The sequence below is a fragment of the Empidonax traillii genome, unplaced genomic scaffold (genome assembly GCF_003031625.1).
Source record: "Empidonax traillii isolate 1590-97213 ecotype Southwest subspecies unplaced genomic scaffold, ASM303162v1 scaffold96:size1206935, whole genome shotgun sequence".
In the NCBI taxonomy this organism is placed as follows: Eukaryota; Metazoa; Chordata; class Aves; order Passeriformes; family Tyrannidae; genus Empidonax; species Empidonax traillii.
Genome location: NW_020955289.1, coordinates 1124232 through 1148511, shown reverse-complemented (window position 1 = coordinate 1148511; position 24280 = coordinate 1124232). Strand labels below are relative to the sequence as shown.

Here is a 24280-nt window from a genome sequence, read left to right as displayed (position 1 = left end):
ATAATTTTGTGGGTTTTTTTTTCCATTTACCATTGGAAATGGGTATTTTTCTCTGTGATTTCTCTCAAATGACTGAAAGAAATGCATTTATGTCTTGGAGTATGTGAGTTTAATCAACTCCTCTCTCTACCTCTATTGTGGGCATATACTAAGAATAACATATGATTTCTTGTAATTCAGAAAAGTTGCTAGGCTAAAATGAATAATGTGAATTTTGACTGCCATTCAGTAAAAGAACTGAATTCCTCTTTTATACATATATATTCCTCTTTCTGTGGTATTCTGTTGTAAGCTTTTGAACAAGACAAACTGACACCAGCCTACAATTAACCATTTATCAACAGAAGTGAGTATGTGTTTACTCTCCTAGTAAGTCCTCGAAGCTGAAGACATAATACACTGCAACTCCTACTAAGCACGTGTAGATCCAGTGTTTACCCTCATGGACATGATAAAATGAAGACAATTTTAGTAGGAACTCAGTCTGTCAAAAAAAACCCAAAACAAACAAAAAACCCAATCTATTTTATTTATTTACCCATCTATAATGTAGAAGATCTAATTTTCCTCAAAGGAGTGGAAGTGTTTAATACTCTGCTATGATGAGAATTCGTAAAGCATATAATGCTGAAATTACAAACTAAAAGCTCTGTGGTTTTTTCTATGTGCAAATTTAATGAAGGCTTTTGATCACTATTAACACTTTGGTTAGTTTGCAAAAGTTTAGGTTTGAAGAAGTTATAAAAGCTCATTGTGGATTACTTTATTGGCATACTCCTGTAATAATAGTCAGATGCTTCAAATTACAAATTATGAAATGCCTTATGTCCCACAAGTCAAATGCCTCTGTATATACCCAGTGCTTACTAACAAATGGTACGAAGGGACAAAATGAAATCCAATCCTTTGCAGAATTCTGGCTCTCAGCCCGTTTTTGTAACTTTGTAACTTCTCCTTAGAGGGCAGAGTACAACGCTAGGAGATGGCAAACACTGTATGCTCTTTCTAATGATGCATCAGAAACGCTTCAAGAACAGGTTTGTTGTTGCTGTCTCTGGTAAAACGTGTGGCTCAGCTGAAATGTTCACGATGCAAGGCTTTCCTAGTAGAAGAAAATGGAAATTTTGCTCCTTAGAAACATTATACAATATAACCTCAATTAGTATTGCTACAATATATCAGCCTTTTTAAGAGTGCAAACTAACAGCATGCTATTAGACTATGATAAGCTCTAATTTCCAGTTAAGGTAACTCCAGGATTCCCAAAAGAGTTACTCAAAATTAGTGCCTAGGCCAAGATTTTTGAAAAAGACTTAATTTCTAGTTTGCAAAACAAGGCCTTAAGGGAGATCTCTGATTTCCAGAAAGTCCTTCCTGTCCACTCTTTAACTTCCTTAAAGTGTCCTCTCTTAAAAGGGCAGAGAGGAAATACTGTTCTTCAGTTTTTAAAAATATTGACCTTTTTTTTAAAACATATAAACAAAGACTCTCATTTTCATAGCAACATGATTTAAAGCTATGTTGCAACCAAATAACCAACTAATAACAGTCCTAAAAACAGACAGTTTAGAGAAGAACTTTTAAATTATTTTGATTTAGAAAAACACTCCTTCTGGATTCAACAGTCTGTAGTGGAAGAGTAGATTTACTGTTAAGATCTTGTTAATTCTCAGCCATCAAATTTAATAGGCTGGTAGCCAAACTAATTGGCATTATAGGTAGGATAGAGAGTAAACATTCCTTAGGTTGCATTAAATAGGCTAAAATGTGCTTCATTTAAAAAGAAACGTCCTACTTAGAATCACAGAATATCCTGAGTTGGAAGGGGGGCAACAAGGATCATCAAAGTCCAACTCCTGACTTACTCCTATACTTATTGCTAGTATAATGAACTTTCCAAAATTATAAACAAAATTACTTTCAGGTACACAAGGTTAATAAATGCTTGTGGTAAACAAATCTATCAATTTAGCCTATGTTTGCCTACCTATTTTTGCTGTCTTTAGTGCACATCCATACATATTCCCCCACTTGTACTGTCTGCTCTTTTTAGGTGCATATGACACACCTGCACTTTACAGATGTTGTACAAAATAATGCATTATTTATAGCTAAACTTTGCTTTGGATTAATTATGAATCAGATTGCGACTGTAATGGGACTGCTTAAATGTGTATACCTAATTATAAACAAGTATAATAAACAAGTATAATAAACAAGTATGTGCTAGACTGTGACCTGAACAATCAAGTCAAGCAATTGAAATTATCACCGGAATTGCAGAGATACTTGCAATGATGAAAAAAAAAAATATTCCAAGCAGAGATGTCAGAAAAGCAACATTCAAACAAGATAATTGCTAATTAAAGTTTTTCATGTTTAGAATAAAAAGTATTCTTTGTTTCTGTAATAATCTGGTATTTGGCTTATTTAAACACTGGTCATTTACTCACTGGTTAGGGGTTTTAACATAGCCTGTTTCTTGGTATGTTTCTACTGCCACACTATTTGAGTTAGAAAAGTTCAATGGGTAATATTAGCTTAGCCGTGGAACGGTGATATTTAATAGGATTTTATGTAAATAGCTAATATGTGCACATGACAGCAAGTTCTCACAGTTAAATATTGTCACAGAAGCATCTTTTGATTCCATTATAATACTTATTTCATTTAACAATTAAACAAATAGAGCCTGCCGAGGCCACTATTGAATAATGATAACAAAAACGTTTCTTCACCCTACAATCTTCAAAAAGTTGTGGCAAGGAAAGTATATGGTTTATACTGGTATTACAGGAACTGCTTTGGAAACCTGAGCTCACAGGGATAAACAAGGTCTCTACAGAGTAGCTCAATCTCGATGGCCATTTCTGGGATTTGTTTTATCAGAAATGCTTTGTTTTGTATATGGAAATATTTTTCAACTTAATGCATTCAAAATGCATCTGAATAAACACCTTGCTAAGATAAGGAAGTTCTGTAAAATAGAGTGGGGCAATAATAAAAATCAGTGAATGGTCTTCAGAAGAAACCTCAGATTTGAAGAATTTATTATTTGCTACCTCCATCTTTTTAGTACAGTCTTTCTAGTTTGGTGTCTGATACAATGTTTTTATCAGTAATTAAATTTCATTATTTAGAATTAGCATAGTGTTGGTACTATTGTATTGATTTGCAGGCATGTGTCCTTAAGATTAGATTCAGAAGTTTTACTCATTCCTTTGTATTGAATCATCACCTTTACAGTCAAAAGTCTGGCAGTGTCTGCAGGTCTTGATATCATTCATTACAGAACTGCCAAGGCTAAAGTTAAATGATTTCTTTTTCAGTGGTGTTATCTTGTTTCTATACAGGCTGGACAGATAAGCAGAGTTGAAAAGAGAGGGGTTTTTTCATCTTTTTTTTTTTTTTCTCTGAGACTGAACTGATCAAATTTTGCTAAAGGCCTTAAAACTGGTGTTCTAGTTTGTGCATCTTAAGTAGTAAAATGACAGAAGCACACATCTTCCTCACTAGTTTACTGGTAACACTCTGTGACAAATGATTCTAATAACATTTGGTACCTGTTGCATATAAATCTCATGCTCCAGAAGAAACAGTGATGATCCTAATGACAAAGTGTCTCCTGTAGGGATGGTTCGTGATGTCCACATCTGCAGATACAATACGGAGCGTTCCTTTAATATTTAAGGCTGACTATTCCTAGTTAAATGACAGGGCAAGAGATGTTCAGATAAGGGCAAATAGTAAAATCACTGTATTTCCAGCTAATGGAGAACATAGACTTTGGCTCTTTCAGATCTTAAGTTTAATATTAATGTCCCTCAGTGTTTACTGCCTAAATCCTGCAAATGTCTAGGTTTTCATTTAACCTTAAGCCTGATTAAGTTTGATTAAAATTGGGACCATATGTGAGTGATGTAGCAGTGTCAGGTTCTGAACCTTCTTTACTCATTACAAATGATACTGAATAAGTAATACCCTCCAAACAGCTTAATACTTTCTTCCAACCTGGATCATAATTTATGGTCCTTTCTCGCTGCAGTAACAAACACCATTGTCATTGTCCAGAATATTGTCTGCGAGTCAAGGACCAGAGATTAACAGTTTATTATATGTGATTCTTATGTACCTGAAGCAGATTTATTCTGCAGGCGTGTTCCATGACATAAACCCGAGTGGGTTCCTATATCTTAGTTCCAAGACCTCTCACCTCAATGGTGAGTTGTTTGGTCCTTTCCTTGCTTCCAAGATGACTACTTAATAACACCCATGAGCAGATTACTGCTAAACTGCAGACACATTCCCACTTGTGCTCCATCTTCTTTCTGGCCTGGTGCCTCTTGGTTTCCTTTCTATAGTGTGGCACATCTTCCCGAGGAAAACGCTCTCACCAGAACTATTCTGTAAGTTGGCAAGTGTTTAAATGGCGGTGGGGACAGATGTGAACCCCTTCAGGAAGAGGGCATTAAAATAAGGGCTCTCATGCTCCAAGTGATCTAATCAGTAAACACAGACAGAAGGCATCATCCTTGTGGCTCTCACTGTTTTGGAGGAGTGAGTTGTCCCTTTGTGTTCTGAGGGAGAAGATGGAGGTGTCTCCCCTTTGGAGACAGCTCAGGCAAGGCAGTGGGCCAACAAGGTATGGTGACACTGCTCTGCAGTCCATGGTAAAGCCCTGGAGACAGGGGACAGAACTGAAAATGTACCCTTTACTCCAGTGTTTCCACCATGATACTCTGCATCATCACACTGAAGGTGGGTATTTATGCTGCCTTATTCTGGGTATCTAAGTGTCTGACCTCAGGTGCCAAGGCTCCAGAAACAGTCAGTGATTTTCAGAGGACAAATGGAGGAACCTAAATGAAAAGCATAGTGCTTTCATTAAACTATAATTTGAGTTGAGCTTCTGCATTAAGCACTTCAGTCAAATGCTGAAGGTGAGATGGCTTGGGCTGTCCTAGGTGTTTCTTTGCTCACTGTGACTCTTTGCACTCCTATTTACGTGATTCTTAATTTTGCCAAGCCTCTCAATGTCTCTCTGACTGACTCAACTTCTGACTTTCAAGCAGAGGGCCAAGTACCTCAACAGAGGCATTTAATTTCCCTTTATTCAACTTAATCGTGAAATATCGAGTTCTTGCAATATGCAGCCGTGTCAAGAGGCAAAAATAAACATGTAACACTCTGAACTATTCCTCGTACACCAACTCCCTCCTGTTTGTCTCGCAGCAAACCTAAACGAGTGTAATGGGGTATGGGAGGGCTCTCCAGCCATGCTTGCTGTGTTGCGGACGCAGGGTAACTCAAGTTACAGTTTCCGTTAAGTATTTAATGTTCCAGCACTCCACCACCTTCGTTCCTTTATTAATTAATGGCACTAACTGGGCTCTCATCGGGCTGTCAGCTCCCGGCAGGGCGCGGGAGCGCTGGCTGGGCCCCCCCTCCGCCGCCCCCCGCCCTCGCAGCGCGTCCCGATGGCCGCGGCCCCTCGGGTGGGCAGGGCGGGTGAAGGGCGCGAGGCCGCGACGGGAGGAGCCTTCGCCCGGGCCGGAGCGGAGCAGGGAGCGGAGGATGCGCCGGGTGCGGGCTCTCCTGTGTCAGCCCGGAGCGCGGGTAGCAGGCGCGGGGCGGGAGCGTGCGGAGGAATCCAGCGGTGAGCGCGGGGCGCGGGAAGGGGCGGGCGCGGGTCCTGCCCTCCGGCGGAGCGCCCCGAGCTGCCGCAGGGGGGTGCTGGCGGCGGGGCCGCCCAATCCGCGCGGGGCCGGCCCCTGTGACTGGCGGCGCCGGGGAGGGGGGCGAGCCTGGATCCCTCGCTCTGCTTTCCCCGGAGAGTTTCCTCGCGGGGGCGTCCGGGGCTGCCTCTCCCCCGGGCGCTGCCGGCGTTTTCCCGCTGTTGCCGAGCATTGGGCCGGGGAAGGCGGCGGCGGCAGCGGCAGAAGCAGCGAGCGAGGGAAGCAGCCACATGAATCAGTTTCTCTCTGTATCCGGCTCCGGGCAGAGGCGGCGACCGTAGCGGGGAGGAGGGGAGAGGGGGAAAAGCGGCTACTGCAGCGGCGGCAGCCGGGGGCTCCCCTCGCCGCCGAGGTGGGTAGCGGGCCCGCAGCGTGCGGGAGGGGGGCAGTGCGGGGCGGGGGCACCGCGAGTAGCGGTGCGAGGGCCGCGGGTATCGCTGCCCCGGCCGGCTGTCGCCGCTGTGGGGCGGCTGGATGTCGGCGGGCAGCGGGAGGGAGGGGAGAAAAGTTGCTGAGGGCTCCTGGGGGCTGCCCCGCGGGGCGGCGGCGGCGCTGCTCGTGTTCCGCCGCTTCTCACCGTCGCCCGGGGCCGGAGAGGGGCTGCGGCGGATCGTCCCCGCCGCGCGTGGGACGGGCTTCCCCCCCTGGCCGGGGCCGGAGGGTTCGGGGCGTGTTGTTCCGCAAGTTCTCTTTTCGCTCCCCGCTTCGTTGCTTCAGCGATTGTGGGTGTCGCTGTGTCAGGGTGAGAAAATACCGCCATCAACGCCTCTCGCTCTCCCCGGCTGAGCAGCCCCAACAGCGCAGTTCCTCCGGTCCCCCCTCCAGCCTCCCCCGCCCCGCGGGGGCCGGGGCGGGCCGGCCCCTCTCCCCGCGGCGGGGCTGCGCTCGCTGCCCGCTCGGTGCCCCCGCGGCGGGTCCCGCCCGTGCCCCGCGGGGCGCCCGGCGGGGACCCCGCGCAGCCCCCTCTCCTCCCACGGATGCCCGCGGGTGCGCGCAGGGCAGCGCGCCGCGGTGCGACCTCCCCCGCCTCGTGCGAGGGCAGCCTGTCACGCTTCGTCTCCGCTTCCCTCCCCAGGTGCTGCGGGACTGGTGCTCGCCGAGCCGCCACCGACGCGTCTCGTCCGTCCCCCCTCCCCTCCTGGAGCTGCGCGGCCTCGGCTGCCAAATGCGCGGAGGGGAGAGACTTTGGCTCAGAATTCCCCGATCGTAAATAGAGAGAAAGCGGAAGGAGAGCCACCGCCGAGCGGCCGCGGGAGGAGGGGAGGGGGGCAGCGGCGGTGCTTCTGCCGTAGCCAGGGAGGCTGATGGCGGAGTTTGGCAGCGGTGGCGGCACCGGCGGCGGGGGGCTGCCCTCCTCCCCGGGGCCGCTCCAAGGGAAGGTGGCCTTCAAGGCAGGAGATGGGGAAGGAGGAGGAGGCGGCGGCGGGAGATCCCGCTTTGACAGTGGAGGCAGCCGGGTCTCCAACGGGGACTGTGCCCAGCCAGGAGCCGGCGAGGAACCGGGATCAGCTCCTCCTGCGAGCCCGGAGAGCAGCAGCAAAGAGAAAGGATTTTCCACCAGTCAACAACGAGAAGGCAAACCCGGCATCCCCCGGAGGAGCAGCATAATTAAGGTAAGAGCTCTTGCTCCTCCCCATCGGGGTCTTGGGTCTTTTTCTGTGACAGGGGCAGGGAGATGCAGGCGATAGATTTGGCTCACAGAGCCTTGGCTCTAGATGAAAAGAAGGGCGCCTTTTTTCTTTCTCTTTTTTTCCTCCCTCCCTGTGGTGAGGGGACTCGATTTTTCCTTTGTCAGAAGTGGACAACAGTGAGAGGATGGCTTTGTACACATCCATGCCTGGGGTGGAGGACGTCGTGCTTTGAGGTTTATTAAAGCAGAAGGCTCTAACTCCTCTTAAAAAATGCGAGAGAAACTAGCTGGCTTGTGGCAAGACAACATGGGCACCAACCTGGCAGGGAAAGATGTGAACTGCACAGTATGCTTGTTATTTGGGATGCACCTGTGCAGAGCAATTTTGTGGCTCCATTGGCTTGTGTGTGTGACAGGCACACAGCAGGTGATGAGAGATTCAGGATCTCATTGGGCTGGGGGTGGGAGAAGGTAGAATAGGGAACATTCTTCTTGTTAAAAGTGACAGCTCGTTTAACAGTAGGCTGTGTTGTACTTCACGTATAGAAACATCTTTATTTATACTTAGCTCTGCATATTCTGAACGCTAATGTTTCAGCTTGAAAAGTAGGGGGAGCGTCAATGGTAGAATGCAGCTTGAGCAAAAAAGGAATGGGATTGTTTTTTTTAAATACAATTATTTCTACAAGTGCAGTTGTTCTCTTTTGTTGTGTCTACCATTCCTGAAAGATGTTTTGGGTTGCCTTTCCCAACTCCAGTGAAAAGGTTGAGAGAACATAGAGAAATTGCTCCATTGGTATAATAGCTGGACTAGCTGTAAAATGAGTGTTTAAAATCTGAGTATAATCAAGATCAGCTAAATGTAATGTTTTCTTAGATATTTATATACTTCCAGAATCAGCTGTGGTGGGCTGACCTTGGCTTGTTTCCCGACGCCCACCAAAGCCACTCTGTCACTCCCCCCTCAACTGGACAGGGGAGAGAAGATGGAGAGAAGATAGAAGAAAGGCTTGTGGGTTGAGATAAGGCCTGGTAGAGATCCCTCAACAGTTACTGTCAGGGACAAAATACACTTGACCTGGGGAAATTAATGTATTACCAGTCAAATCAGAGTAGGAATGAGAAATAAAACCAAATTTTAAAAACACCTCTTGTTCACCCTGCCACGGTCCAGCAGTGCAGGGGGAGAGGCGATGGGGGTTGTGATCTGTTGTTTCTGCTGCTCCTTCCTCCTCAGGGGCAGTACTGCTCACGCTCTTCCCCTGTTCTATCGTGGGTTCCTCCCATGGGAGACAGTCCTCCACAAATTTCTCTAACGTGAGTTTTTCCCGCAGGGTGCAGCTGTTCATGAGCTGCTCCTGTGTGGTTCCCCCACAGGGTCATAAGTCTTGCCAGCACACCTCCTCCAGTGTGGGCTCCACAAGTCCTGCCAGGAGTCTGCTCCAGTGTGGGATTCCCACAGGGTCACAGCCTTCTTCAGGCATCTGTCTACTCTGCCATGAGGTCCTTCACGGGCTGCAGGTGGATATTTGCTCCACTGTGGATCTCTGTGGACTGCAGGTGTACAGCCTGTTTCACTGCTGTCTGTACCATGGGCTGCAGGGGAATTGCTGCTCTGGCACCTGGAGCACCTCTGGCACCTTCTCCTGCTCCTCCTTCACTGACCTTGGTGTCTGCAGAGTTGTTTCTCTTGTATATTGTCCCTTTTCTCTCTGACTGCAACCGCTTCCTCCCTCCCTTCTTAAATCTGTTATCCCCCAGTCACTAATGGGGCCAGGCTTGGTCAGCTTGGAGCTGACTGGCATTGGCTCTGTCGGTCACAGGGGAAGGTTCTAGCAGCTTCTCACAGAAGCCCCCCATGTAGCCTCCCTGCTACCAAAATCTTGTCCCGGAAACCCGAGACATTCCACTCCTTGCCTCTGTGAATTGCGTATTTAAGAATTATCATTAAAATCCACATTCATCACACAGTCTTCACAAACTTCAGTCACATCAACAAAAAAAGAATTCACCACACCGAAACCAAAACAACACCATCACGATACCAAACAAAAGGGGACAATTTACATACACAATCCATCCCTTGTCTCTTCACCACAGAACAGAAATTTCATACAGTCTGTGTTTTACCTGTTACCTCTCTTGTTCTGGTGATTGGATGGTAGAAAAGCATGTAGGATTTCAAAACTAGTAGTGTATTGAAAGTTGTATTATTGTTTCCTGGATCTTGCTGTAAAAACGAAGGGGAGGGCAAGGGCAGTGAGCGGTGGAACACATTTGACAGCCTGCACCCACCCTTCCTGTTTGAGCAGTGATGCTGGGCGTGGACGTGTGGTGTGTATGTGTGTGTGTGTGTTAAAGAAATTACAACAATGGACAAGGGGCAGCCGAGCTTGGTTTTGGAATGACTTAATATTTGCTGTATTTGCCAGTGATATTTTTACAGGTCTGATACTTATTAACACTGTTTTGTTTCCTCTGTGGCAGCCCAAGAAAGATAGTGGTGTTGTTTGTAGTGTTTATCATGCCACTGTACTACTTTGTAGTGTGTGATTTAATTATACAGCAACCTTCTGCCTCTCTGGGGACCAGACAAGGTTACGGTGCCTAGGGATTCATGATATATTAAGATCAAGAAGCATGAGATAAGGGAATAGGTTTTGAATTGCATTTCACGGATACTCGAATCAAGGTTCTTAGTTTCTACAGGAATGATAGCACTTTGGAATACAAAATTATTCAATTTTCTGCTGTTATTACCAATGAATACCATTTTGCAGATGTGAACAGTAATCTGTTTTAGCAGCCAAGAATCGATTACTAAAACTTTGTGTTATCATTTCAATAATTATCATGAGTGGAAAAATGCGGCAACATAACATTTAAAGTTATGCAGTCCATATTTGTTTTAGATATGACTGTTTTAATACTTCTGGGAAAAATCACTCATCTTCATATATTCTGGATATTATTCTGCCTGCTTAGTTCAGCAGTTCATAGGTGGTTTGAATCCAGTTGTGCTGATGCCTGGTTTTCTCTGTGAAACCTTTTGGAACATCTGGCACGGGTAGTAAACCTTAAGATGCTTCTTGCCTGCTCTTACAGAGGAAAAGTCTGTAAACAGAGAGGAAAAAGTAAAATGTAATATATTTTTGAAAAGTGTTTTAATAATTTATACCAAGGATGTAAAACTGCTCTTAAAGAAGATACAGAGTAACCTCAGGAAACAGGTCTGTTCCATGCAGGTGTAGATTTCATACATTCATGCAAAACCTGACATTGTTAGTTGATCTGTAAAATACACCTTTATGGAAAATCTAATACTTTAAATGTTGTGTCTGCCCGTTACTGTGTAGGCTTTTGAGTTGCAAACGAAAAAGTTAACATTTAAATAAAGTTCCAGTTCAGATTAAAGTCTTATAGAACCACATGTTTGTGCATGAAAATCAGGAGCAGAGATATGTATTTTATTTTGGTTTCAGTCTGTGCTTCCATTGGTTGTCTATTTTCATAACTCTGAGAAGAGCAGTTGCTGCCTTTTTTCCCTTTCCTTTCTTACTTGCAGTCTCCATTCTGTCTCTTTTTCTGGTAGCTCTATACTTTTTTTCTATTTTGATTAATTTTCTTTGCCTTAATCAATTTTTCTTTTTCTTTCTTGTTTCGTACAAGACGATATATGAGTTTGAAGTGTCACTTAGGATGAGGACAGGTGGTAGGGTCACTGTTACTGGAAAAACCAATACAATCTTCATACACAGTAGTTTACTTGACCTTTCACTAATATATTAACTCTGTTTAGACTGAAAGGATTAAAGATTGTACTCCTCATTTCTAGCAATTTTTGTGGAAAAGCCTATTTCATTGCTTGCCTTTGAACCAAATTTGAGGGCTAGGACCTACATACCTGTGTTTATAGAGATTTTTTTCCCTTTCTTACTCTCTGTGTTTATGAGATTCTGACTTCTCAAGAGGTGATAGTGATGATACATTGTGCATTCGTGAGAGTTAGGCTCTCAGAAAGCTGATTTGTGAACTAATTTATGTGCCACTTATTTGAATGTAGTGGGTTTTGGGGTCACTGTTTTGTTTTTCCATAGTATTTTCCTTGGTGCAACTAGCTATGGTTTCCTATTATGCAATTTCCTACAATATTTCCGATAATACTCTGTAAAATGAATTTACATCTTGCAGTGTAAAGTGGATTTAAGCATCTTGTGAACTTTTCTTAGCTGCTCTGACAGTTGGCCATGAGCTTGTTTCATTTTTGTGTGAGGTTCCTCCATGCCCTCCTAAGAGGTGGTGGGCGTTTGAGAATCTTTAAGGCAGCAAATGACTTGTGGTGTATGGATATGTTTCCTCAGAGCTCCTTGCTCCCAGGGGTGTCCAGTAAATGCTTACAGAACCTCATGGTTTCTCAAAGCTATAACCCTAGACAGAGAGAGATCCAGGAGGACAGATACGTCCTTATTAGGAGACAGGTTGCAGTAATAAAATGAGAGACACTTGGGAGAGACTGCAGTTATTTAGGAAGACAACACAGAGAAATACACGGAGAAAGGTGGCTTTGGCATTCTGTGAGCAGGAATGTTTTTATCACCATGTGCATGGAAGCAAAGTCCGGGGTGTTTGTTTTGCGTATACCAATACTGATCTCAGTGCCAATAAATTTCTTGGCTGATACCTTAAACAAACATGTATCTCTTTTTTTATTCTGGGTGTAAACTCAAGCTTTCATATTGTAAAGTCATGAACTTGCTAACATTGTCAACTCCTAAGTTTCAAAGTCTGTGAGAAGAGAGAAGCCAAATTTAGCAAGTTATTCTAGGGTTTAATTTTCAGCAGAGCTTTGCTCTTAAAACTAAACATGCTTATATCACATACAGCACATACATCAAGATCTTTTTTTTTCTTGTTATAATACCAGTCTACGTTACTATCTTGTTCAATCTTCTGTGGTCTCTAGTTCATACTGTATACCTGTTTGTATCAGGTGTTCAAAATATGAAATATGGAGAATGTTATTCAGGTTTCCTACCACTATGATTGTTTAAAGGCTTTAACAGAAATTCTTTTGTGTTCATGGTAAACTCTAAAGTGGTATTTTCAGTAGATTTAGGTTCTCTGCAGTCCTAAATTACCTTAGCCACAATGGCACGTTTGGAAGTCTTTTCGGAGGCCCAGGAATAGATCATGCATATTTGGTTTCCATCTGAAGGGATGTAAAGGAATTAGGTTGCTGGACTCAGTTTAAAGTATATGAAATTACCTGATTTTCAGTCATCTTTCGTATTGCAAATATTGGTGTGGGGAGATTTTTTTATGTATTTGTATGTGCGTACATTTATGCCCAAGTAACTTCTTACTTTGTCACACGTTTGCAAGTAAACTTGATTGAGCAGTCATACACCCAAAGGTGCTAAGGCTCCTTAAGTTCAAAGAAAAGAGTCATAGAGAAGAAAGAAGTAGAGAACTGACATGTATTTTGATTCTTCATGCTCTTTCCCCTTGGAAACAAAATGCTACAGTATCATCCGAATTCCTAGGTAACAGAAGATCTGTGGTTGTGAATGTCCCAACAGTGAAAGGTGTTTTGCCCTGAGCACTTGTGCTAATTGACACCAAAACTGATAGCACAAAAAAAGCATATATTTAGGAAAGGAAGCTGTGATAGTTGAGCTGTCCCTCCATCTGACCTTATACGGCCATTCAGCTAGACAGCCAAAATAGGTTTTTCTGAGAGGCTGTTTCTGGATGTGCTTTCGTCTGTTTCTTAGTTTCCTCTTGTTGATTTATTGTAGATCTGGCCTATCTCTTTGGTTTGTCAGATAGTATGAGAAGACTGAATAGCTGACTGCAGCTCCATGAATCCTGGAGCTTTCTTTTAGAGGATGTTCTCTCCGAGATTTGTTGGACTCTTAGCTAGACTATAGAAGATGACCAGCACCTATCCGTATTTGTATTCATTCTCCTTCATCCTCTACTACTGATTTGTGTACTGCCTTCCTAATTTTTAAAAATATAATCTATTCTAAAAGAGAATACTTAACACCACAACAATCCAAAATTATATCTTCTGTGAGATACAAAAGCTGTAAACCTTAGGTATTTGCATAGAGTATCATGTATATACATAACACAGGCAGTTTGCTATTTGCCAACAGTGACACAGGACTGAGATGTGTGATGGCCACTGAGTGGGTATGTTATGCATTGCATTTGGTGTATATTTTTATTCGCATTAGCAGTTTCTGCAGGCCACAGTAATCAAAGTTTTGTTTGAATATATGTAACACAATTTAAAAAGAAAAGAAAAAGGTGTTTGTATAAATGCATTTATGCGGATACTCACTTTACACAAGTTCAGTATGCAATTTAGTTAGCTTATATATCATAGCCCACAAAGATAAAGTATTTTTTCCAAAAGCTGACTTGGAGCAGGAGCTTAATTTGGATGAATTTAGCTTCTCTGACTTCTGGAGGAGCTTATCTGTCTATTTCAGTTGACTGAGTAGAGAGTTTGGCTAGTGTGAATAATAGCAACTCCTTCACCCTCTCCTCCCACACAACCTGAGACTATCCACAAAACATGTTCAGTGGTGAAAAATTATTTAATGGCATTTAAAGTCATTATGAATACTTGATGAATTTTTTACTTATGCCTATTATCACGCTTGATCAAAGATACAACTATTAGTTTACTCCATTTTTAAACTAGGAATTAGAGCCGTGGTCTCCTGTTCATGGCTCAAAAACTGCTCCCATGATTTGATTGCATTCATGGAAAATTAAAAAAAAATTTCAACAGAGACTGACAGAACAAGTTAACTGTTTAGTTTCCCAGCCTTTGCTGATCCATGGGTGATACTGCCATCAACTTTTGTACTGGTTCCACTGACTCTATTAGGAAAAACCCTTAAATAAAATTTACCGGTTGTCAATCCTTAAGGGCCAAATTAAGTTAAAATACATATTGTAATACTAGTACATGGGTTCTAAATTACTTGTCTTTGCACATAAATGTGGGATTGTGCTCAAAATTCAGAAATCTAAGTATAAACAGGCTAGCAGGTAGATTTTAGGGGAGGAAAGGTGTATAGTAATTGATGTTTAATGTGCACAGAGAAGAGGAAAATATGAGAAACATCAGCAACATATATGCATTGAAGAATGTTAGAAAATAGGGCTGGAAGAGACCTCAAGAGGTCAGTCTACTCTGCTCTGCTGCTCTGCTACAGGATCAACTGTTAATAAATTTCAGTATGATGCTCTTCGTCTTTTAATCACCTTTTATTTGTGATCCTTCTGTACAGGCTGCTGGCTGATTGTTCCGCTTTGCAATGGGCAAAAGTAATCATCTACACGGAGTTTAAAAGCTTCTACTTGTCCTACTAACTGCATTCTAATTATTTCAGATTATATCTTCAATTTATCAGGTTCCTTCTGATTTTAACTTACCTTCTAACATGCAGGCAGCTCTTCCACCTTCAGGTAAAGATCCAGTTTTAACTATGCTCTCATTTCCATCATATATGATGCACGTTTTTTTTCTTTTTTTGTTGAGTGATTGTAGGCTATGGATTTTAAATACAAGATCAAATTCTATACTCCATAGTTAAAATAAAAATGGGTTATTTATACCTTTATCACCTGTAAATTGGGCAATATGTTGTAGAATCAAGGTCAGAAATAGAATTTATGAGAAAATATTGTTCCTTCTAAATATTTTAAAATAATAGTAAATGCAAATTTATACTATTATTACTGGATTACAGCATTGGCATAAAAAAGGGTCCTTTCAAAGGGACAGGTTTGTTTGTCTTTAAGGAGAGTAAGTAGTAAGTGGCCTCTTTCCTTGTTTCACAGCTGGGTTTATAAAGACTGTTGTTACTGTTTTACAGTTGATTTTCACATCTGGCATACCTTTTAGACATGCGGTAGTGCCATTGCCATACTTACTTCTCCCTGTTTTAGGAAATTATGCATGAAGCAGTCCTTTGGAAGGATATGTTACCTATCATCTTGACTGCAGTACATCTCTTAATATGTACTCAACTAGTTTCATTTCTAGAGATGTCTGTATAGACTCATCTGTCCCTTGCTTCTGAAGGGGAACATCCCTGAGTTCACTCACCTGTTCCCTCCTAGACACTGACCTCATGGAACACCAATGTTCAAGACAGTGGAGAATGCAATATGGCATGTGACTGGAAATCAGCAGGATTGAGGCTCACAGTGTTAACTGGTGCAGCCTTGGGAAACTAAAATATCTGTGATTCATTTCTGCCTCTCCTGGGATTCCTTTTAATGTCATTTGACCCTTTGGAATAACTAATAAAATATCCCTGAGTACTTCAGATTGTATATCATGCTCGGGGATCTTTTGAGATCCTGAACATTCATGTTCTGGAAATAAATGCAGGCAGAGAAGAAGTGTCTTTAAACAAACAAACAAACCAACCCCTTTTCAGAATAGCAGCTGACAGCTTTATAAAATGAAAACTAAAAAATAACACGATATCGAGCCGGACTTCAAAATTCACCGTAAAAAAATATTTACTTTAATAAAAGAAACTTACTTGTGGGTTTTATTTTGGTATAAGAAATGGGTACCTTACAAATATATAGCAGATAATTGATATTACGTGTTTTAGTGTCATGACTGCCCTAATACCTTTGCTAAAATTGGTGAAAGTGGTTTGATATTTTCTCTAAATTATGAGTTAATCAGTATTGCAGCAGAAGAACTGCTGCTGTTTTGATAGAAAGCATTTCCACAGAATTTTCAAGGTCTTTTTATAGTTAAGTTGCTGTGATAATAACTTTTTTCTCCCTTTTTCCTTATCTTTTTTTTCCCCCTTTTTAACCAGCATTACTATTTTGCTTTCACTGAAAAAAGGCAGAGCATTATAAAGTTCTTTATGTGCTTTGATGTGTTAGTATCCATGTATGTGAACATATCCCCATCCTTTACTGCCCTTTTTAGTGTAGGAGAGGAGAGGAAGAATGATTGTGAAATTCTGCAGCAGCAGAACGGTTTGCATGGGTTTTGTTTTGTGAAGCATCTCTTATTGTAGAAAAAAATCCTGGATGTTTTATGTATTTCGTTACTTTGTCCAGGATGACAGAAGCGTTTGACATTGTCTATCAACTGTTTACTCTATACTACAGTCTTTTAATAAGGTGTAAATGGCTGCTTCTTTAAACTATATAAACTAATTTAATTGCTTAATTCTTTGTATTACCATAGTGTAACGTGGGCTAAAAGGACAGGAATTCAGCTTGTTGTCAAAGCTCTTTTGTTTAGATTTTCTTCCTATTGTTGGTGGTTTTAGGATAGGCAGTTGTTTATTGATTTTAGCTGACTCCTGTAAATGGTACAGGAACACACAAAAAAAGGCAAGAGAGCAACTTTTTTAATTCTACCATTCTTTTTCCTTTAGTAAATTAGAAGCAGAATGAATATCTTTCCTGCAAATATGGTAGGAAAAGTCTGAGTTGGTGAAATAATACTTACATTCATTGCAATATTCACTTGCTTACAAATACATGCATTTTTGCTACATAAGGTGGGAAGAAAGTAATAGCTGGAAATAAACTGCTTCAGGAAATAGCTTGAATCAACTGAAACATACTTTGTCATTTTCAGAGAATGGTCACTAAATAATTTTTTTTTTTTTTTAGATAAGTTGATAGCAGTTTGTTGCAAAAAGCATTTCCATTGTAAGTCCTACAGTTTAGGACTAATATTTATGTGAAATAGTTTACTGTATTCAGTCATGGCACGTTACTACCACATAGTGGAGAAAACTAGAGCAGACATAAGTAGTTTGAGTCCATGTAGTTTTATGTTTTTCTTGCTTTTGAAGAGCCCTCAAGAGCATTATGTAGCTTATTGGATGTACTTCATTTGTTAAACCCAACTCTCCTTGAATTTCTCTTTGTTCTTTCCAGTTGTAGTAGTTGCAGTGATGAGTTTCACAACCATTGTTTGAGGCTGACACTTATTCAGCTTTATTTGTTCCTCATCTTAAATAACATGTACCTTGTGCCTCACGCTTGCTCCCTTGTCAGTGAGTCACTGGCCTGATTTGTTATCTGCTCTCAGAGCGGTGGTGGAACTTGAAGGCACTGAGCGCTTTTAGCCGTGAGTCTCATCTTTTTGTATTTTGTAGATTTAGAAGTAGTATGCTGTGGAAGAATTCATAAGTCTTTCACTATCTTACTCAGCCTGGTTCAGGTTTGTGTCACCTTGCCTGTTGTGTTCCCCTGCCTGTCCCGCAACCTCTGGTCTCTCCCCATCCCTCACGCAGCTTGGCCTTTTTGCTTCAGCAGTAACGGACTGGTCATACCCTGCTTTTCTTCTATAACAGCTGGTGGAGATCCTTATATTCCCAGCAAAGTGCTGGAGCAGAACTCTGTGTGCTCTGTGCTGCACTGCAATAGTTCGTGCCTGCTTGGAATCCTCAAAAAGGAGTGGCAAAAAAGGTATAACAGATTCCAGTGTAAGGCTGTCATCCTTCACAGGGGGTTTAAGTCCCACAGGGCTTGAACCTATCTATGATGAAGGCTGACTGCACAGCTTGGGGTAGATGCATCTGTTTCTCCCAATCTTCAAAAGCTGCCAGTCCTTGTGAATTTAAGAGTGGCTGCCAGGGTCAGACCAAAAAGTCCATTGTGCTCATTACGTGTCCTCCAACAGGAAGAATAGAAAAAGCCTCCTTTCCTGACATCTGCTTCCAGCTTTAAGTGAGCTGGAGCTAAGATGTCTCTGTGTGTAATCATCAAGGGTTTTTCCCCCCCATTAATTATCAAAGGCCAGTTTGACTTTTGGAAGCATTTTTCCACTGTAACATCCTGGGGCAGTTTAGCTATGAATTGTGTGAAGAAGTCCTTTTTGTTGCCTTGTTTTACCTGCCTGCTGCTTACTTGTTCACCTGTTATCCCCTGGTTCTTGTGTTAGAAGAACACTGTTTTCTACATATGAGTTGAAAGGTGTTCATCACATTTGCTTTGTATAATTTTTTTTCCTGGGCTAAAGAATCTTGATTTATTTAGTTGTTCCACCTATTGAAGTTTTTCTCTGCGTTTTTCACTCTGGTGCCCTTTTATATATTTTTTTTCCCCTCAATTTTAATAATTTTTTGCAGTGCAGGACTAAAATGTTATTCCAAGTGTGTGCCAGTCAAATGTGTAAATCCACTGTGGCATAATGAAGGTTTAGCAATATTGTGATACTAAGTTGGACTGTAATTTATTTATTTTTAGTGTTGTCATCATCAAAGATTTAAATGGTATCACTGTCGCTAACTGGCAGTGGAAGAGCGCTGTTAAAAACTTTTGCTGAATATTTAAAACCTTCCTTTTGAAGAACTGTGTAAGAATAGGTATGCTAGTGATGATGCTTGTGTTGGAAGTGGCTGCCATTAACAGTTTTGCAGGAGGCAGAAGTTCTGTTAGAAGTCTTTTAATGTGTTATAGAGTCTTTTTATGGTGCTGGTGACACAAAGCATTGCTGATTGGCACATCTAGCTTCCAGCTGTGGTCGAGTATATTTGTTTGCCCAGAATAAAATGGCATGGACATTGCATACAGCTGAAAAATGTAGTACAATAAAAGTGATTTCATTTTATAGCAAGCTTTAAATAGGAAGGATCTTGGGTTTGTAATTACAATCTGATAGTATTTTGGATGTCGTAGATTTCTGAGTTTTAAAGTTCTTGTAGAACACTCACATTAATGGATTATTTTCATTTCATCTTTGATTTCTTTTGCTTTTATAATGTGTGAGGCCCTTCAGGATACCTGTGTTAGATTCCAGAAGAGCAAGAAGATATTTCTAGTCTTTAGGAAACTCACACAAAGTATAGCAATCAGATTAGCTTCCTGAAAATAGAACATCTAATACTTCACCGCAAAGAATTATTCATTTGAGGATTAAGAAGATTATTAAATAGTTGCAGTAAGCAATGAACAACAAAAATAACCAGAAGTTTGTGTCCTGCAACATTGATACAACCGTACTATCTTAGAAGGAAACCCCAATGCTTTGTTGCTTGTCTGTCTTTCTCCTTCGAGAAACAAGACTGCCATTCTTGCACTTGCTACGTTGAGGGAAGGGAGAGAGGCAACACTTTAAAGAAAATAAACTGTTTGAACCTATGTCTTAGGTTACACTACTGCTAAGAAACATTTACATCCAGCTATGTTTAGATGATGCAGGAGAACTCCATTGTCTGTGGTCACTCTGTGCATTACATTCGCTGCAGTTCTGTTAGGCAAAAATTGTGCTGCTTGAAACTTCTTCACTTCTATCTCTGCTGTTTTTGTAGTTTGCCGAAGTCATTACTTATTTTAAATGAGCAATGAAAAGCCATTTCTTTCTGCCTCTGGGAAATCTTTGTTTTAGTGTAGTTTTTTACCGTAAAACACAATAAGAAATGTTCTAAAACTCTAGGAAACTTTGAACCAAACTGTTACTGAAAAATGTAATTATCTCACATTATACATTTTCTTTCAGTGGTCACAATAACTGGAAGGAGATGACACTTGCTAGAATTTTACTGCCCTGTTTTGCTTACATGTAAATGTAAACAAACCTTTTTCGATCTGTAACTTGAAAAATTTTGGAGATTATGGGCATCTTTTCTCCATGTCCTTGACCAAATAATTTTGAGATTCTTTGCTAAAGATAGTTATTATGCTCAACTTTTCACAATCTGTTTTCCTTCAGTTATTGCAAAATTTATTAGGGCTGAGACATTTGTTTTTCACTTGTATATCATAGAGAAACAAGGTCTCAGAAATCAATGTAAAGGGCAGAACCATCATGAAGAAGATCTTCCCTAAAAAATAATTTGGAAAGACATGTCAGTTTTTCAAATAGAGGAAATAAGCAAATTATACAAAAAGCTGTCTTTTAAGGTGACCTCATTTAACTCCTTCCCTTTTAAATCTGCCCACATTACCTTTATTGTTGTTGTTGTTGTTTATTTGGGTTTGTTTCTTTTTGTGTGTTGGACTGGGAGAGTCTCTTCTCTGGCCTTACTGTTATGTGAGTTCCAGTAGTTGACCTGTGTTGATATCTCAGAACAATAAAAAGAACAGAGTAATTTTATTTTTCTCTACTGTATCATTGAATGAGAATTGTAGTTTTCATGATATTTGTTCCTGATTCATAGGATTTATTGGAAGAGACAGATGTGGAAATAAAACAGAATTCTGTGTGCATTTAAAATTGTCAATATAAACTTAAAAGCAGACATATTTAAAGTATTAATCATTTAATTTGAGACTAAAAATAGTAGTTCCCTTTCAGGTTTGTTCTGTGGCTTGGAGATAATATTAAGTACATAGGAAGAGAGTATTTTGTTGCTGTGGTGTTTGAATGGGCCAGTCAGCTTCTGGTCCATAATGATACCAGTTTACACCTAGCAAAGCAGGTCAGAGCATTTAGGGAGAGTGGATATTTAAAGGGAAGAGGGAAAGTTACAGAATACTGGAGTTGCACATCTTATTCTCTGGTTCTTTTAAATTTAATTTTCCTTTACACTTTCATCCTTTTACAGCCAAGGATAAAGAAAATGGAAAATATCTCGAAACTATGTTTTGAGGGGAAATGGTTTTAAACTAAAAGAGGAGAGATTTGGATTAGATGTTAGGAAGAAATTCTTGACCTAGCTGGTAGAAAGACACTAGAACAGGTTGCCCACAGAAGTTGTGGATGCCGCATCCCTGAAGTGTTGAAGGCCAGTCTGGGTGGGGCTTTGAGCAGCAGTGGTGTAATGTGTGGCATCCCTGCCTGTGGGGGTGTGTGTAGGAGAGCTTTGGAACTAGATGATCTTTAAGGTCCCTTCCAGCCTAAGCCATTCTGTGGTTATATATTCCTCTTGTCGTGGGGCCGTCCACAAAGGTGGTGATAGGATCCTTGCCATTAGCTAAAGTAGCTTCACGAGTTGTTGCAAAGGCTCTTGTATGTAAGTTCCTCGCTTCCATTTAGCTTGTGTTCCTGTTGGAAAAAAAGATGGGGTTTGAAAGCTCTTAAACTGGTAGTCATCAGCTGTTCTGTTCAGTCGTGTGCTGCAAGGCAAGCATGATGATGCAACAACTTCCATAATTTGAAGTGGATCAGGGATTTAACTGGAATATAAATTAAAGTGAAACATGCAAATAAACAAATTCTTAAATATACATATCTTCTTAAGGTTTATGAATGTTAAGAATGGCCTTTCTGCATCTAGCCCATCATCCTACCTCCAGTGGACATGCAGAAGAGTGCTTGAGTGCAGGCTCTGAGAAGCATGCAAGGAAGGCAAAGCTGAAGGTCATCAAGGCAAAAGATGAGCAAGAGGACAGAATAAACTTGTGTGTGTACCCCCTAAATAAGTATTAGATGGGGGAAATCAGCTCCAAAAAGTACAGGATATGGAGTTGCATGGCTTGGTAAAGGATGAACTCATAACTGAAAAAGAACTCAGTGCTGGATGTGCAGGCTGCCCTGTCCTTGATCCACAAGCACTGACTGGATTCTAGCATAGGGAAGGACAAGGTACCAAAGTACCACACTGGAGCCCCTCTGGCAACCCAGGTGCTTCACAGCAAGGTCACCTGGGGCACATGGTCCTGCTGGGGCCAGTGCAGCCATCACTGCTGCCTTTGCCTCCTGGGCTGCTTTGTCCTTGAGCTTTTGACTGCAGCCAAGACTGCCAGCATAGGGAGGCTGGCTGGGAGCTGCAGCAAGGCAGCTTTGTGAAGCCAAGCATCCAGCTGTGCAGCCTCTCCAGAGTTAGAGAGGCCTCAGGGAGGTGCCCGGGTGCTGTAACAGCCTCTCAAGCTCCATAGCGCGTGGAAGCAAGGACAGCAGCCCCCGCTGTCTCAGAAACCTCAGTGAGCAGGAAGGAGGTGACAGGCAGTGAAGTGCTTTTACTCGAGTAATGGAAGTTCACTGCCTCTCCCTGCCCTGCTTTTTGCAGAGAGAAGTGCAACGATGAACTAACATGTATCATTTTGCCTCAATATTAACCTAATATTTTTCAGTGACCTATTGCTCAAAAATTCTCTGAGCGAGAGGTTGTATTCTCATATTCTGTATCTACATTTAAAGGACAGGTTTTGCTCCCCTTATATTTTCCCTATTTCTTTCAGTGCAAGAATCTAGATGTGCCAATTTCACAGTGAACCCTGTGCACTTTGGCATCTGTGGTACATCCTGTGGCTCAGAGTTCTGTAGCTTGAATGTGCTGATAAGTAAAAGATACTGACTCCTCTTTATTTTGACTCTGCTAACTGCTAATTTAATTTGATGTCTCCTTAATTCTTTTTATAGGGTGAGATGGTGAGAAATCATTCCTTATTCTTTATTTCACTTTTTAATTAGTATTCTGATGTCATGTTTGTTCTCATATAAAGTAATCATGTGTGATGCATAGCTTAAAAGATTTCTTGGAATCTTATTTTAAACATAACATCTATCTAACCTACTTGGAAGAAAACGAAGTCTATTATTAATAATGTGCTATGTCCCTCAGCCTCTTTTTCCTCAGTATATGAAAGCAGATTGGCCACACCTGGAATCCCAGTGCACAGGGATCATCTGATATGTTTTGGCAGACTTAGTTTATCTGATTTAACTGTAAGCCACCTTTCAAGGATTGTTTTGACTTCATGAACTTGTGTGCTGGCAGTAATTTCCCACTGATAGTTTTCATTACCTGGAGTTTCTGAAACATCTGTCACATCAACATCCTTGTTTAAAGTTTGGCATTCATGTTTGTTTGTCTACATTTTGTTTGTCTGCATTATTTAAATGCATCTGTTATGTTTTATCCTCTGTCACTGTTGAAGTGTAGTCACTTTTTATCCTCTCTTATTTGAGTATACAGTGTAACTGTGATTTTTCCACAATGGATTCAAAACCTTAAACTGCGAGCTATTGAATCCTCGATGGCTTTTCTCAGCTATTAAAATTTAAAATGTCAAAAAAAAGTATAGCATTAAATCACAGACACTGTTCTTTATTGGTTTAGATGAAGCCTTCTTCCAACATGTCCTCACTCTGTTTCTTCTAGTTTTGTCAAATCCGCTTGGAATTATTCTTCTCAGAATTAGCCTCTCTAGGGAGATATATGCTGTATATTCTTTTATTTATTCTGCTTCCCTTCTGTTCACCTCTTTTACCCATGTAAGAAAAAACCCCTTATTATTTCTGAAAATGATTGGAATGATTTGATGACTTCTGCCTGTGGGAGAGAGGAAGGTTATTTTCTTCATTCTTGTTGCCTTTTTCTTTTTTCAAGGAGTTCAAGCTGGCCTTTTGTTAACGGAAATTGCTTGCTGCTTGAATCCTTTAACAAAGTTCTTGCATTGGACTTAAGATACCTGTGGCAGTCTCATCAGGGGCACTGAAATTACTCCTCCTTGCTCAGCAGAGATGGGAAATTTATGGTGTGTATGAGAGATGAAAACGAACAGAAAACTGTTCTGTGGTTGCTCATGATGTTTAGTAATATACTGATGGGAATTGATAAAATTCAGTCAAATCTGAAGGGTCCTTAGCAGGTCAGTCTCAATTATTTGAAATTGGAGAATATTCTGCAGATGTAAAAACAACAATTCTCAGTGTTCATCCCTAAAAGCTTAGGCTGCGAGACATTTCTTCCATAGCTCCTGATTCGAATTCAAGCTTCATTGCTGCCATGTACTTACTACTGATTGAAAGAAAGAAGAGACAAAACCTAGTTGTATTATTCCATGCTTTTTAAAAGAAGTATTTTTTAAAATGTAAATTTTGCCTCAGTTTTTACCAGTAAGACAGATGGCCCTCAAAGCAACTGGCCTCTGGAGCTGGTAGACAGAGATAGAAAGCCAAATAGCCCCCTTGTATTCTGGGAGGAAATAGTTGGTGATTTACTGAATCATC

At 41.2% G+C, this 24280-nt stretch overlaps 1 protein-coding gene across 2 annotated transcripts in view; it reads left to right on the top strand.

The window, feature by feature from the left end:
* The first annotated feature begins 5996 nt into the window (after window positions 1-5996).
* The window catches only part of PLCL2 (phospholipase C like 2), a 107189-nt gene continuing 88905 nt past the window's right edge, over window positions 5997-24280 (top strand). For both annotated transcript variants that reach the window (XM_027881831.1, XM_027881832.1), the window contains exons 1-2: window positions 5997-6087; window positions 6811-7348. In XM_027881831.1, coding sequence (XP_027737632.1) covers window positions 7040-7348 — 309 coding nt within the window. In that variant the 5' untranslated portion in view covers window positions 5997-6087; window positions 6811-7039. The remainder of the gene's footprint in view (window positions 6088-6810; window positions 7349-24280) is intronic.